This window comes from Pinus tabuliformis, chromosome 7 (genome assembly GCF_031772625.1).
Source record: "Pinus tabuliformis cultivar Carrire ecotype Pingquan chromosome 7, CPIR1, whole genome shotgun sequence".
In the NCBI taxonomy this organism is placed as follows: Eukaryota; Viridiplantae; Streptophyta; class Pinopsida; order Pinales; family Pinaceae; genus Pinus; species Pinus tabuliformis.
In genome coordinates, this window is record NC_142293.1 from 741,981,283 (window position 1) to 741,997,533 (window position 16,251).

At 41.1% G+C, this 16,251-nt stretch overlaps 1 protein-coding gene across 1 annotated transcript in view; it reads right to left on the bottom strand.

The window, feature by feature from the left end:
- RST1 (ARM repeat superfamily protein) overlaps window positions 1-16,251 on the bottom strand; it is a 486,537-nt gene that overhangs the window by 169,784 nt on the left and 300,502 nt on the right. Inside the window, exons 18-19 of the mRNA XM_089458753.1 lie at window positions 11,496-11,573; window positions 10,148-10,330 (exon numbers count right to left, since the gene is read on the bottom strand). Of these exons, the coding sequence (XP_089314879.1) occupies window positions 10,148-10,330; window positions 11,496-11,573 (261 nt within the window). The remainder of the gene's footprint in view (window positions 1-10,147; window positions 10,331-11,495; window positions 11,574-16,251) is intronic.

Here is a 16,251-nt window from a genome sequence, read left to right on the forward strand (position 1 = left end):
CGACGAGGGGCAGGATCCTCGAGGTACCCAGCCTCTTGGATTAGACCTTGCTATGGTAGCCCCGAAGAGGAGTAGTTGTTGAAGTTTCTAAGTTTACTTAGTTTAGAAACCCTTCATGCACTTTTTCTGATTTATTCCTACCTACTTGTTATTTTTCTTTAACAAGTTATTTACAAAGTAAATACTGAAAATAAACACCAGTGCATGCTCAACATATTACAGATCAACAACTAAAAAAAACAAGAACAAACACACCACATGACACCATTATTTTTGGACAAATGTCCCCGAAAAAACCCAATGTGGGAAAACCGGTGCAACTATCTGAGGATTTTCTTATTAAGCAATATCAAAGTACAATCTAGGTGCCGAAACTGGCCTACCCAACAGAGAATTTCCTTAGCAGCTATACCTCATAATTTGAGAGAAATCTCCTGGCTAAAACTCCAGAAAACCCTTCCGGCAACTCCTCAGCACAAAACTGCTCTACAACCCTAGCGTCTACCCAAACTGGATTACATCAGCCCCTCTGTATCTCACGCTGGCCCTGCGTCAGCACCAAAAGGCCCTGCGTTAGCTCTGGGAGCCTCTGCATCAACTGCACTGGCCCCTCTGGTGCTCTGCACAGCACTTGGCTACCTCTGCGTGGCTCTACGTCACCCTCAGTTGTTGCGCTGCTCTTCTGGCACAATCTCTGCCTTCTCTATTTCTCTGTACTCAATGCTCCTCAACTGCTCTCCCGATCACTAATTCTATCTCTCTTAGCAAACCCCGCTCTAGAGAATAGAAGACTGATCACTCTGGTGTAATCTCCAAGTGACCCTTAAGCCTCCTCTTATACTTTTCTTGTTGACATATCAACGACCGAGATTAAGTCCCTAATCAATGGCTAAGATTAGATCTGGCTTGATCCATGTCTTTTGGACCATTCTAACACAGATTCGTATTGATGCACATTAATATTTTATTTTCCCTAAGTTTAGACTTAGGGACTCTATTAAAAATATTAATCATGTGCCCCAACCTCTCCACCAAATTTCGTGGCTAGAGCACATCCGATGCTACCCCAAATCAACACTACCTCTTAGCGAGGACTGTGTTGTAACAATACTCCTCACTGAGTATTACTCTGATCATCCGGCATCGGTGCCTGTGCTAATGCTAGGCCTTCCTGCCCAACATTCTCTGCATTGCTGCATCTTGTACTGCTGCCCATGGTTCTGCCACTGCCATTGCTGCATCTGTACGACAACTCCCTCTGCATCCGTGCTGTTGTTGGTCCTTTCTCCAGGCATTGCACCTCCTCTCATCATGTTGCATCGTGCTACCCACTGCAACTCAGTTACTGAGAAGTAACTGATCTCCCAACTGACCTCCCTATTGGGCTAGAAACACCCACTGATGCTGAAGCTCCCTCTGCCGTTGACAAGTGCTCCCTCTCTCTGACCTCTGCGCTGCTGCAACAACTCCTTGCATCTTGCACCATTGCACACCTCGCTGTACCTTCCTGCATTGGTGCAACACTCCTTTGCCTCTCACACTGCTATAGCTTGCTAGCTCTGCACTGTCTCGGGACTCCTGCACTATAGCTCTCTTTGCCACTCCATCCGCATCCGTCTCTACCCACTCAGTCAGTCCTACTACTCCTTTTCAGGACTCTCGTAGCAAGGTCTAATCCAAGAGGTAGGGTACCTCAAGCATCCTGCCCCTCATCGCCTGTAGTCCGTCTGACTACAGCTCGATGTCTCCCCACTTCCGCTCAAGTGGTGCATGTGCGCTCGTGGCATAGTCATTGTCTGTAAAAACATCCTTCTTTGCCCGTGCTGGCGCTGCCTTAGTCTCAGAAGACTCTCCCTTACTCTTCTTCCTTGGGCACTGGGTCGCATAATGACCCATCTCCCCATAGTGGAAGCACTTGATCTTGGAGAGATCTTTCTTCTTTCGCTTCTCCTGCTTTCCCTCAGATGCTAGGGCCACATCCTCCTGCTCCTGCATGACCTTGATCCCTTTGTTGTTGCTACCTGTCTTTGACTGCTGTCTGATCTCTTCCTGGCGAAGAGCAAACCACATCTCGTCCCAAGGTAGGAGAGTCCCTCTGCCCAAGATGCTCTGGACAAACACTTCCCACTCTTCTGAGACAACATTCAGGGTTGTTCTCGCCATAAACTCCTGATCCGATGTCGCTCCTATAGCAATCAACTGATCTCGGATCTCATTCAGTCCTTCGAGGAAGGAGTTAATCGTCTGACCCTTCTTCATCTAATACGACCTTATCTGGTTCTCGAGCAGCATTCTTCTCTGGACAGAAGTATGCTGGTACAAGTTCTTGAGAGCCTCCCACATCTCAACTGTCGTTTCCTTCTCGGCTATATGTGGTACCATATGATCCTTGACCACGTCAAGGATAATGCACTTGGCCCTCGCCATCGCCTCTTCGTACCTGTCATTATCATTTGGGTCGACTGGGATGGCTATTGTCTTCAAGGCGAAGTTCTTGACACGATTCCTATCAAGCACTGATAAGATTTTGGCCTTCCATACCGCGAAGTTCGATGCTCTGTCTAGTCTATCCTGGTCTCTTACCCCGTGTAGTGCCATGATGCTCCTATATTTCCCTCCTGGAAGTTCTCTGTTCGACTCCTCTGAGTCTCTACTTCCCGTCTAGAAGTTCTCTTTTGGACTCCCTCTAAATCCTGATTTCCCTCCTAGAAATCCTCCTGCTGCTTGTTGAGATGCCCCCTACTCTGATCGTCTTGTGCAACTGCACTGCTGATCCAAGTTCCTCGGCTAAAAACCCTTGATAACAACTCCTCTGGCCCTGCTTTGTCAGGTACTGTTCTGACTACAACACCTCACTAGCTCCACTTTGCAATATTTTTGCAGCCTTCTAGACTCCAACAACTGCCTCTCTGTGAATTGCGTCAACCCTTCTCTGCCTTACGTTGGTTCTGCATCACCCCTTCTCTGCCTTACACTGGTTCTGTGTCACCCTAGATGGGTCTGCATTAGCCCTCTTGCCCTTTGCGTCAGCAACGCTGGCCTCTCTGAGGCTCTGCGCAGCTCTCGGCTCCTTCTGCGCGGCTCTGCATCACACTTCTTGGCTTCTGCGCTGCTAGAAACAACTTCTATCACCTCGGGACAACTGTTTTCTGCTGTTATTGCTCCACTCGATTGATGTCTTTTAGTCCTCCTATGATCTGCAATCACCCTCTGATACCATGTTAAAGTTTCTAAGTTTACATAGTTTAAAAACCCTTCATGCACTTTTTCTAATTTATTCCTACCTACTTGTTATTTTTCTTTAACAAGTTATTTACAAAGTAAACACTGAAAATAAACACCAGTGCATGCTCAACATATTACAGATCAGCAACTAAAAGAAACAAGAACAAACACACCACATGACACCATTATTTTTGGACCAATGTCCCCGGAAAAACCCAATGTGGGAAAACCGGTGTAGCTATCTGAGGGTTTTTTTATTAAGCAATATTAGAGTACAATTTGGGTGCCGAAACTAGTCTATCCAACAGAGAATTTCCTTAGCAACTATACCTCATAGTTTGAGAGAAATCTCCTGGTTGAAACCCCGGAAAACCCTTCTGGCAGCTCCTCAGCACAAAACTGCTCTGCAACCCCAACGTTTGCCCAAACTGGACTATGTCAGCCCCTCTCTGTCTCACGCTGGCCTTGCATCAGCCTTTCTAGGCTTGCGTCAGCTCTAGGAGCCTCTGTGTCAGTTGTGCTGGCCCCTCTAGTGCTTTGCGCAGCACTTAGCTGCCTCTGTCTGAGCCCTTGTTGGCTCTGTCACCCTCCTTGGCTGCTGCGCTGCTCTCCCAGCACAATCTCTACCTTTTATGTACTCAATGCCCATTAGTCGTTCTCCTGATCACTGATTCTATCTCTCTTAGCAAACCCCGCTCTAGAGAATAGAATAACTGATCACTCTGGTGTATTCTCCAAGTGACCCTCAAGCCTCCTCTTATACCTTTCCTGTTGACATATCAACGCCCGAGATTAAGTCCCTAATCAACAGCTAAGATTAGATCTTGCTAGATCCATGTCTTTTGGACCATTCTAACACAAATTCATATTAATACACATTAATATTTTATTTTCCCTAAGTTTAGACTTAGGGACTCCATTAAAAATATTAATTATTTTAATATTGCCTTATCTGTTTAGAATCTGCCCAAACCCTTTCTGGGTATTGGAGATCTCATGTGCCCCAACCTCTCCACCAAATTTCGTGGCTAGAGCACATCTAATGCTACCCCAAATCAAGAGTAGCAGGACTCGCTGAGTCGGGTAGAGATAGATGCGGACGGAGCGGCCGAGAGAGCTACAGTGCAAGAGTCCCGAAACAGCACAGAGGTAGCAGGCTACAGCAATGCGAGAGGCACAGGAGTGTTGCACTAGTGCAGGAAGGCACAGCGAGGTGTGCAACGGTGCGAGATGTAGGGAGTTGTTGCAGCAACGCAAAGGTCAGAGAGGGAGCACTTGTCAGCGGTAGAGGGAGCTTCAGCATTAATGGGTGTCTCTAGCCCAATAGGGAGCTCAGATGGGAGATCAGTTACTTACTTCTCAATAACTGAGTTGCAGTGCAGTAGTGGACGGCACGATGTAACATGATGAGAGGAGGTGCAATGCAAATGCAATGTTGGGAGAAAGGACCAGCAACAGCACGGATGTAGAGGTAGTTGTCGTACAGATGCAGCAGTGGCAATGGCAGAACCATGGGCAACAGTACAAGAGGCAGCAGTGCAGAGGATGTTCGTTACGAAGGCCTAGGATCAACACAGGTACCAATGCCAAATGATTAGAGTAATACTTAGTGAGGAGTATTGTTAGAGCACAGTCCTCGCTAAGAGGGAGTGTTGATTTGGGGTACCATCAGATATGCTCTAGCCACGAAATTTGGTGGAGAGGTTGGCGCACATGAGATCTCCAATACCAAGAAAGGGTTTGGGCAGATTCTAAACAGATCAGGAGATATTAAAATAATTAATATTTTTAATGGAGTCCCTAAGTCTAAACTTAGGGAAAATAAAATATTAATGTGTATTAATATGAGTCTATGTTAGAGTGGTCCAAAAGACATGGATCAAGCCAGAGCTAATCTTAGCCGTTGATTAGGGATTTAATCTCGGTTGTTGAGATGTCAATAGGAAAAGTATAAGAGGAGGCTTGAGGGTCACTTAGAGAACACACCAGAGTGATCAGTCATTCTATTCTCTAGAGCGGGGTTTGCTAAGAGAGATAGAATTAGTGATCGGGAGAGTAGCTGAGGGGCATTGAGTACAGAGAAATAGAGAAGGCAAAGATTGTGCTGAGAGAGCAGCGCAGCATCCAAGGAGAGTGATGTAGAGCTAGCAAGGGCTCACACAAGGCCACGAAGAGGCAGCCAAGTGCTACGCAGAGCACCAGAGAGGCTAGCGTGTTTGACAAAGAGGCCCAGAAAGCTGATGTTGGGCCTCCTGGGGCTGACGCAGGGCTAGCGTGAGACAGAGAGGGGCTGACGCAGTCCAGATTGGACAGACGCTGGGGTTGCAGAGCAGTTTTGAGCTGAGGAGCTTCCAGAAGGATTTTCTGGGGTTTCAGCCAGGAGATTTCTCTCAAACTGTGAGGTATAGCTGCTAAGGAAATTCTCTGTTGGGTAGGCCAATTTCGGGCCTCGGCACCCAGATTGTACTCTGATATTGCTTAATAAGAAAACCCTCAGATAGTTGCACCAGTTTTCCCGCATTGTGTTTTTCCGAGGACATTGGTCAAAAAATAATGGTGTCATGTGGTGTGTTTGTTCTTGTTTCTTTTAGTTTTTAATCTGTAATATGTTGAGCATGCACTGGTGTTTATTTTTAGTATTTACTTTGTAAATAACTTGTTAAAGGAAAATAACAAGTAGGTAGGAATAAATTAGAAAAAGTGCATGAAGGGTTTCTAAACTAAGTAAATTTAGAAACTTCAACACACTGCACCGCTACTTCCTGTACTGCTGCCCATGACTCTGCCACTGCCACTGCTGCATTTGTACTACAACTCCCTCTCATAATGCTACATCATGCTACCCATAGCACTACCACTACTAACTGCTGCACTGCAACTTAGTTACTGAGTAGTAAGTAACTGAAAAATCCCCCAAACACTGACATGTCGGTCAGTATGGATGCCTCGTGACGCTGAAGCTACCTCTGCTGGTACTGTGCTGCTGCAAATTGCTCTATGCCTCTCGCACTGCTACAACATCCACTGCGCTACCTCAGACTTTGGCACTCTAGCTCTGCCATTGTCGCTCCATCACACCTTGCTCCAACCGACACCCGTCATTTTGCTACTGTCGTTAAGGGCTCCCGTAGCCGTATGTGATCCAAGAGTTTGGGCACCTCAAGGATCCTGCCCTTATTTTGTAGCTCTTTCGAACTACAGCTCTGAATCACCCCACCTCCATCCTGGAGATGTGGCTGCCATCTCTGCCACTAAAATGTCGAACTAGTTCTCTTCTCCCTCTTTCGCTGCTGCCCCATCAAGACTTGGATCTAGATTCCTTGAGCACAAGAAACCCTCTAAGGAACAACTCCTCGATAGACTCCCTCTGAGTCTTGATTTCCCTCTCGAAAATCCTCCGACCAACTGTTGAATCGCTCCTCTCCAATCCTCCTTTGCTGCTGCAACCTGGATCTAGATTTCTTGGCTAGAAATCTGTCAAGGCAGTGATTCCCTCTACCTTGGTTCAGTCTCCTTAGACATTGTTCTGCACCAATAGAAACAACGTCCCACTAGCTCCTCAAACTGAAAATCTACTCAGCTTCTGTAGCCCCGACAACTTGAAGATTTTGAGCCCTTCAGGCTCTGCGCAATCACTGCGTGGACTAGATCAACTCCTCCTGGCCAACTGCATTAATCCTTCTTGGCTCAGAAAGATCACGTGGCTCTGCATGAGCCTGATCTGCCCCCCTTTGCCTCTGCGCTAGCCTTGACGGCTGACGCAGCTACTATGTGGGCTCCTCCCAGCTACTGCGTCACCTCCAGCTGGCTCAGAGTGCTGACACAGGCACTGTGTGCCTCTACATCACTTTTCCCTTTGCCTCTTCAGCTTTAAAACATCGTTGTCACTCGGAACAGCTGTCTCTCTGCTGCAAATTCTCGGATTTCTTCGCTAGTGTCTTCAATCGCCTATGATCTGCAATCGCTTTGATACCATGTGAAAATTCCTTATTCTAACACATCAGAAACCCCTACTGCAATTACTGGTTTAACATCTCCTACTTGTTCTTTGCGTTAACAGGTTGTTTAATGACATAAACATCGATGTAAACACTATTGCAACCTACACATACATACAGATCACGAACTGAAATAAACTAAGACAATAACACAAGGGACACCATTATTTTTGGACAAACATACCCGGAAAAACCCAATTCGGGAAAATTGGTGCAGCATAGAGAGGGTTTGTATTATTAAGCAAATTCGTGAATACAACTAGGGTGCCAGAAATGGCTCATTGAACAGAGAATATCCTTGGCAGTAGTACCTCTATCCAGAGACAGATATTTCGACAAATTCAGCAAACAAATGATCAAACCCCACAGCAACTTCGACTATTCCCTGTGCTGGAAAGAGATGGCTGCTCCAAGCACTGCGTTGGAACTGCAGCACCCCGTCAGTGAGCATCCCTTGCTCAGAAATTTGATACTGTTGATCTGCTACTTCTTTGCCCCACAGAATCTCCCTAGTACTGCCTCTAAGTGTCTGCGTCAGTCTCTACAGCTTCTGCGCCAGCCCTCTGCGTCATCTGTGTCAGCCCTTCTGGGGCCTGCGCTGTCTCTCCTGGCGCTGCTCTACCTCTCTGCTATGTATTCTTCGGTCTCGAACTGAAGTTCCCTTGTTGAACTGCCCCTAACTGCAACTCAAACCACTAGCTTGATTTTCTTAGCAAACCTCGCCCCAGAAAAATCGAACTCTTTGATCTCTTGGTGTATCTCCCACTGACCCTCAAGCCTCCGCTTATACTTCTCCTGTTGATGAATCAACGGTCGTGATCTAATCTCTAATCAATGGCTAAGATTAAAACAACTTGATCCTTGTCACTTAGAACCTTCTCACCCATATTTTTATTAATACACATTAATATTCTTAGTTTTCTAAATTTAGACTTAGGAACTCATTAAAAATATTAATTATTTTAATAATTCCTCATCCGGGTGGAATTTCTCCAAACGATTTTTGGGTTCTAGATATCTCATGTGTTCTAGCCTGTCCACAAAATTTCGGAGCTAGAGCACATACGATGCTACTCAAAATCAACAACCTCTTCCCAGCAACTTCGACTATGTAGCAACTAATAGCTTTATACAACATTCCAACTTGGAAGACTTCGATCTCCCAATACAAAGTGCGAAGATTTTCCTTCTCTCCTTAGACTCACCGAAGTTCGAATTCACTTTGGCTTCCTGGCAACAAGAGAACTTCGCACTTCTACCCAACAACAAGAGATTTGTGCACTTCTGCCCAGTAAAGAGAATTCAAACTTAATAAGAAGCAATGCTCCAAATGAATTCGATGTCCTTTCTTTTATAGGCTTCTTGTGGGGTCAAATAGGGACTTAGGCCGACTTGATCTTCCCTTGGGCCGACATGGTGTGGAGGTTACATAATTCATATTTGAACCAATACTTAACCATTTTACATGATTCAAAAGCCCAAGAAGGGTCTCTTTAAATGTACAATAATTCTATAGACTCTGAATAAATCCTAGAAGTCCAAAATGGGGACTTTGACCTAAAACATAGTGACCCAACATGAAACCCATGCTTTAATAAGACACAGTAATAATAATAATAATTCTTTTTTTTATTCTTTTCACAAGTACATTACATAATGACTCAAGTACATTATTGAAGACCGGACATAATTACATTTTCCAACAGGGTCAAAGGTCTTGGAATTTGTCAATTGAAAGTCTATAAGAAGAGAAAGAATTCTGGTGGGTTTTCCTCTCAAGTTGGAGAGGTTTTGGCCTTGGCTGATCGCCTACATCTTGTGTCCTATTGTCTCATTGTTCTTTATGTTTTGGTAGTTGTTTGATGATAGAGAACACTAATTATAATAAAAGAAAGAAGTAAATCAAGAAAAGTAAAAATACATCACAAGCAGTTATCAAAAAGAAGAGAAATCTCCTACACTTGCTGCCCCTAGATTTCTCAACACTCAAAAATGTTATTAAGATTATACCAGTACCTTCATTTCAAGATGGTATGGGTATATTGCCTCGGTTCCTCACACAAATTGTAGTAATATTCCCTACACAAGAGCCTAAGGAGCAGAAGTAGTCATAAAAATTGAAGACTGCCATCATGTCAGTGTGAGTTTATGTCTAATTTGGGGAAAATTTTTACACACTATTGTCTAAGAGAATAGCACTACCAGCATCCAGTCAACTGAAGTTAGTTTATGTTTTCAAAGAAATGAAAATAGGCCATACATAGACACTCAGATAAAACTAATATTACTATGAATATAGATTTGGGTATAACTGCACCAAGAGGTGCTTCTACAGTCCAGTATCAGGGAGATGTAATATGTGTACCACTGATATCATCATATGTCAGCCCATATAGTATTGCAAATAAATAATTAACATTATTGAAGCCATATATGAGGCAGATAAAATATAATGAAAGAATGACAATATCAACTAAATAAACTCTTCATATATATTCGACACTAAATAGCTCATATCACTGTTAGCTACTGACTGATTCACATTTTCTTATAATAACACCATCTGATTTATTTAAATTAGAAAAATAATGCCAGTATAAATCCAATCCAGGATCTATCAAACTCTGAGATAGATCAAAATTCAAATCCCTGAAGGTGCAAACCTTGCCTGAAAATTTTGCACCATAATAAAAGCTTTGAACCAACAGGGATTTGATACTTCTTGTGATTGATAGATCCAAGATTAATATGGACCTATTCTGGTTTCCTAAGATCTCCAGTATAGTTCACAACCATAACAATCAAGAAAAGTGAAGAATGACAACAAAATTATGCAGGAACATTTAATCAAAATAAAGTGTGGCCATTCTACAGCAATGCATCTGAAACCATCACTGGATGCATGCCATTGTCACTATTCTTACCTTTAACAGTGTGTCAATAATTCCATGTTTGTGCTTCCAATCTGTAGCATGTAAACAAGTAGACACAAGTCCAAGAGAAATTGCAGAAGACCACTGCTTGTATTCATGAGCATCTTGAAGCAACCAATCCAGTAGAAACCTTGTTGCAGCTGGAGTCACGCTATGTGCAGAGGAAGGCAAAACCTGAAAGACATTAACGGAACACATACATACTGAAATTTTATGAAAATGATTGTGAAAGTTAACCAAAATGATTTTTTTTTATGCTGACAAATATTTTTATTTCAAATCTTCATAGAATAGCAACGAAAGCACGCCTTAATAAACATGGACAAGCATACTAACACAAATTGATGACTAACCAAGGAAATGGAAATGAGCTAAATAAAATATTTGAATGTTGACTGGGAAATATAGAGATCATCATATGGTATCAGACACCTGAGTTTTGGTTTTGAGTTTTATACATGCTGTAGCATCTCCCTTCGAGGCAACCAAGGATAGTTTTATGCTTCAGTAGGTTGATTTCATTTAGTACATTATTCCCCTGTTTTAAACTGCCACATCCATTGATAAAATCCCTAGACTGAACCCTTGTTTTGGACCCCATTCCAATAGGTGTTCTAGAATTTGAAAGATGAAGTGTGGGGTTTGATGGATGGCCACTCAGCAAGTTAATTATTTTACACCCTTTATCATAGAGAGGCTATGGATAACTACAGTTGACATTGTAAAAGAATACACCAAGGTGACATGCTGACGTTCGCACAATTCAGCCCAACCAGAAAGGTTGATTAGACTGTGAGCATCAAGTCTCATACAAAAGAGTAGCCATAATAGTTAGTCAGTGCCCTTGACAAAAGGCCATGATAATTTGTTACGATTAAACAAGCTGACCGGTCTTGCAAGTGCTATTACAACTGTCAAAATTCTGTACTATGCACAGATTTCTTAGCTGAAATAATTGAAAGAACGTAAATGCCTAAAAAAATAATGGAGCAGGAGCAGCAAGAAAAGTAAGTCATGTTTTCTCATGTTCTAAGAACTGGGCAGATGTCATCTCACCAACAAATTTCTCTAAATCAATAGAAATAAAAAACGAGTTCAAAGCTTAACAATTAGCATCCATAAAAGAATTTGCATGATGATTGAAATTTAAAACTTCAAAAAGTACTTTATGTTTTGCACATTAGGAATAAAAGGCTAGACAGAGCAACTTACACATTTAAATAAGCAGACTTCTATAGAGAAGTACTAGTGTTGATAACTTGTTAAATTGTTAACAATGATCTCAAGTTGCACAAAATACCTGACTATCATAGTCAGATAAAAGGAGAAAAACACTCACCATGCACAGAGCACCAAGGGCAAGTACTAAGTTCTCTGCAGTGCGGGGTACAGCCTCCTCTGCGATTTTCTTTATATCCTGCATGAATATGGACAAATGGGCTGGATTCATTAAAGCACATATTTGTTAAAATGTCTTGAATACAACAATGGACATGATTACACAAAGAAATATGTGTACTCAACTTTGTCTCGTTTAGGGCATACTAATTGGAAATAGTATTGCAAGAAGTCCAAGGGATATATGATATATCTAGAGTTAAGGACCAACCTCCCTATATGTGTGATACAACTGTCAAAGGGATGTTATTGCACAATGAAAAACACTTAGGCTCTGTGTAATTCGTAGCACATATGCTCCATTGAATACCTCAACTGAGGGGATAAAATGTCGATCAACAAACTTCTCATCAGGCTGAAACTTGTCTGACCAATTCCACTTTATGTTTATCTCTAACCTTCATTTGTCCCAGATACACATCTTCCATTCACTAATTTGTGATTCCACCATTTTTCCATATCTATCATTGCTCATTTAATATAATTAATTAAGGATCGTTATTTCTAGCAAACTCACTAGTAACTGGCAGTTGTCAAGGGTTTCTCTTGCTAGCTTGCCCCAATAATTTAAAACTGTGATCAAGGGCTATTATTACCAACTGAACTCACTGATTAAGAAAGAATAAACAATAGAGATAGAGCCAACGTAGTTTATGCCATATGGTCACGAATTCCAGGGAAAGAGCTAGTGCTCATGAAATGTATTTATGCAACTATGATGAATGATAAAATGCCAAAATATTGTATTAAAAAGATATAAAAAAGGATGAAGAACTAAGTTACCACAAAATGAAATGGCTACAGTTTCAGCAATGGCAGCTTTTATCTTTTAGGAAATGAGAAAACAACAGAGAGATAGATAGATGAGATAATTTTGTTAATGTCCAATGAATGACTGTAAAAATAGGTCAATGGGACTAAAAGAGTAAACCTATACTACAAAAAGTGGGAGTGCAGAAGGAGCTCCAATAGCTATGCTAACAGCAACAAGAAAAGATTAAAGAGCATATTTGTTAAAATGTCTTGAATACAACAATGAAATAGAAATAGAAAGAGAGAGTCCAAGAAACATCAATATCGAATGTAAATATTTCAATGTTCAAAGATAAGGATACAACTATTTATTGATTAATAATACATCCATAATACTCATAACTCATTGCACAACCAGAATTTACCTTACCTATTAGAATTTAAGTTATGAAATGGAAAATTATTATGCTGAACACACAATAAAATTTCTCCTTTATAAAGTACGAAATAAAATCGAACTACACTAGAGAAAGGTATTGTTAATGGTTAAGTTCTTTGAGCTGGACACCATCATACATTTGAATCCAACTGTTTAATGTATATGTGAAATAGTTTCCAATGGTGTTGAACCTAAAGAAAAGGAGACTTGAATTGAAGATGAATTTTCAACCAACTTGAGATTGGAGAAAGGATTATCTAACGTAGGATCTGTTACCACACAAACAAGCAGGGGACCTAAGGGGGATCCCTAAAGGGCAAATGCTAGGCCAAGGGCAACAAATGGAGACTTAGCCCACTGTCACCTCAGCTAAGGCTCCCTTCTATTTACGGACTTTCACCGATGGGAGGAAACCCGATATATATGGAGTCACTAATGAATGATAAGTCAATTGATATGAGTGACCCAAACTCTTTCCCAGGAAAGTTTGAAGGATGGAGCTTGCTTGCTTTCTAAGCAAGGTACTATGTATTTATAGGGAAAGGAATGGGATTTTGAGGATTAGGTTTATGGGAATACGCTTGTAAAGGAGTTTCCCAATCACTAAAATCCTTGTTAGAATTGGTATCCCGGATGGTTCTTGAAGAATGGTCTTTTGAAAGAGTGGGACCACACTGGGCCAAGTGGACCCGGTCTACGGTGCGACGAAGGTATGAAGCAACCAATAATATTATTACCCTAGACAAGGTGGGGGAAAGGATCAAGAAAGGTATTTCACTTGAAGATGTTGTCTTGACCCTATGAGGTACTAGCCTTGGGGATGGAAAGGCAAGTTTTGATCCCGAAGCTAGGGCTTGACTTTTCTTCCAACTCCATTATTGGAATGGCTTCAAAATTGGAGGAGGGCTAGAGGAAAGGCCAATGCAGGAGACCCTAGGAGATCGAATTTTTTTGATGGCTAGCTTGCTAGGAAATTGATGCCCTAGTCACCCCAATATGGCTAGTCCTAGAAAGATGTGAGAAAATGTGGATTTTAGTGACCACCACTCGTAGATCAATGCCTTAATCTTTGGGAGAATGGAGTCTATGTTGAGTAAGAGTAGGATTTCTTGGTTCCCAGTCAAGGAGGCCTCAAGATCACTTTGTTTGTCTTCTAGGTCAAGAAGAAGCAACCTTGCAACTTTTATACTTCGATGTGCAAGAGAAATGGCTTGTCAAGGTCAAATTTTACCCCTAGGAGATTTGGATCCTATTACATGGTCCATACATTGAAGGAAATGCTACAATAGAGACAAATTCTACAATATTAAGTAGTAAATGCATGTAGCGATTATGCCCTAGAACAACAAAAATCCCAGTCCAACATATATGACAAAAGTAAACAAGAGTAACCTCAAAAGCACGTAATTACATGTAATAGAGTATATCCAGCCATTCACAATTGACAATAAAGAAGCTCTAAGAGAAGATAGACCAATATCCATACATCAAAACTCATCCATAAATCTCCAATTCATACTTAGAAAAAGTGTGAAAATCTCAAGAGAGATAAGAGATCCAAACCAAAGTGATGATGAGAAATGAACTCGTCTTACTCCTATTTATACACAACTTAGGAGTTCAAATTAGCCTCCTTGGCCTACATAAGCCCCAAAAATAAAATAATGTGCTAATAATACAACTTTTGGTGGTATTTTTTGTAAACAATATATGACAATTTAAGTTTGAAGTTGGCATTTATAACTAATTGGTAATGAATTATGAATATGATGCTTCGTGAAAGTTGAAAGTTGAAACATTTCATTTCATGTTAGATATTCTTTGTTATAGTTTGGTTACTTCATAATGGTAACGGTTACAAGTACAATTTTAGTCATAAATGATGACAAATGTTATATATTGAATTTTGAAAGCTTGAAACTTTAAGATTGATGAATCATGAAACTCGATATGTTGTATGTTACTAACTTGTGGACATGGTTGATGAAGATTATAACTTCTAGATGATTAATGTTATATGGTTCAATCCATGTTTTTATGTTTTTTATATCTAATTCATCATTCTACATGCTTTTGTTGACATATATGCATCGAAATACATAAAAGTATATATTATATAAAAATTCGCTCCTGAATCGAAAGCATTTGAAAATGTCGCTCCCTGCTCCCAAGTAACCTTGCTTGGATCACTACTACATGTCACACAATGAGGTAGAACTTAGCGAGAAAGAGAGAAAGAAGACTTTCTTGCTTGAGTAGACTGTAGATTGCTCCTTAAAACACTTTCGCTTGAGTAGGATGAAAAGATACACTTGAGAGGTGAGTGAATAGTAAGAAGAACGAGTAGGCCTCTTTATATAGCCATCAAAGTGATCCGAATGGGCACGCCGACTTGACCATCTAGAAGGGCCGACTTGCACTTGCAGAGCCTTTGTAAATTACAAAATAATAATAATAATAATTTTCCTTCTTAAAATTACAATTTTTCTTCTTTCAATGCCATGTAAAGTATGGCTTACAAAATTTATTTTGACCATGAAGAACATGCTAGAAGGAATTAATAAAAAAATTTTCAAGTTACAATGAAAATGAATATTTCATGATGACCAACCATAGCTACATTAATTCGTTTTTCAAGTTATAATGAAAATAATTATTTCATGATGACTGACCATAGCTACATTTTCTTAGCTAGGGAGGTATTCATAGTCATCATCAAGAGGTAATTCAATTTGAAAGGTTCTCTAAGAAAGGACCAAGATTAGATCAACATCATCAATGGATTACCAACATCACCACCTAGTACCAAATCACCATGGTACTCTTCATGCATACTCTCTCCAAGAGACATCAATCAACTAGTGTCTCATAACCATGATAACATCATATAAATCAATCAACTAGTCCTATAGAACTAGAGTACTGCCTTATCCATGCATGGTAATAATAAGCTCCCTCTGAGATTAGAACCAGATGCTGGGAGGCTCCTATCCAACCAGGTAGCCTCTAACCCCATTCTCCTATACTAGTCTCTGTACTAGACTCAGGGACTACAACCCGATCCACATCACGGACAAGACACATGAGATTGGTTATTTTCCTATTTAGGTTACTTGTTATAGTACACGTTATAGGAAAATTTCCATCTTCTTATCCAAGTCTATGTACCTGACACGGGGGTGTTAATCCCTATATAGGTCAAGGTACAAGATCTAGGAAGATACAAATCTTTCTATTCAGGTCAATGTACTTGACACAAGGATGTTAAGTGCTATACAGGTCAAAGTACAAGACACAAAAAGATGCTCACAAGACCATTCTCCCTATACAAGTCAGTGTACAAGACACAAGGAAAATGAATGTGCATAATGTTGATCAATCTATCAAACCATTCTTCCTATACAAGTCACATTGACACCATAGTTTTAGAAATCGGAATTGGTGACTGTACCGGTCCACCTAATAAACCGGGTTTCAAACTGAAACCGGTCAAACCGGGATTGGT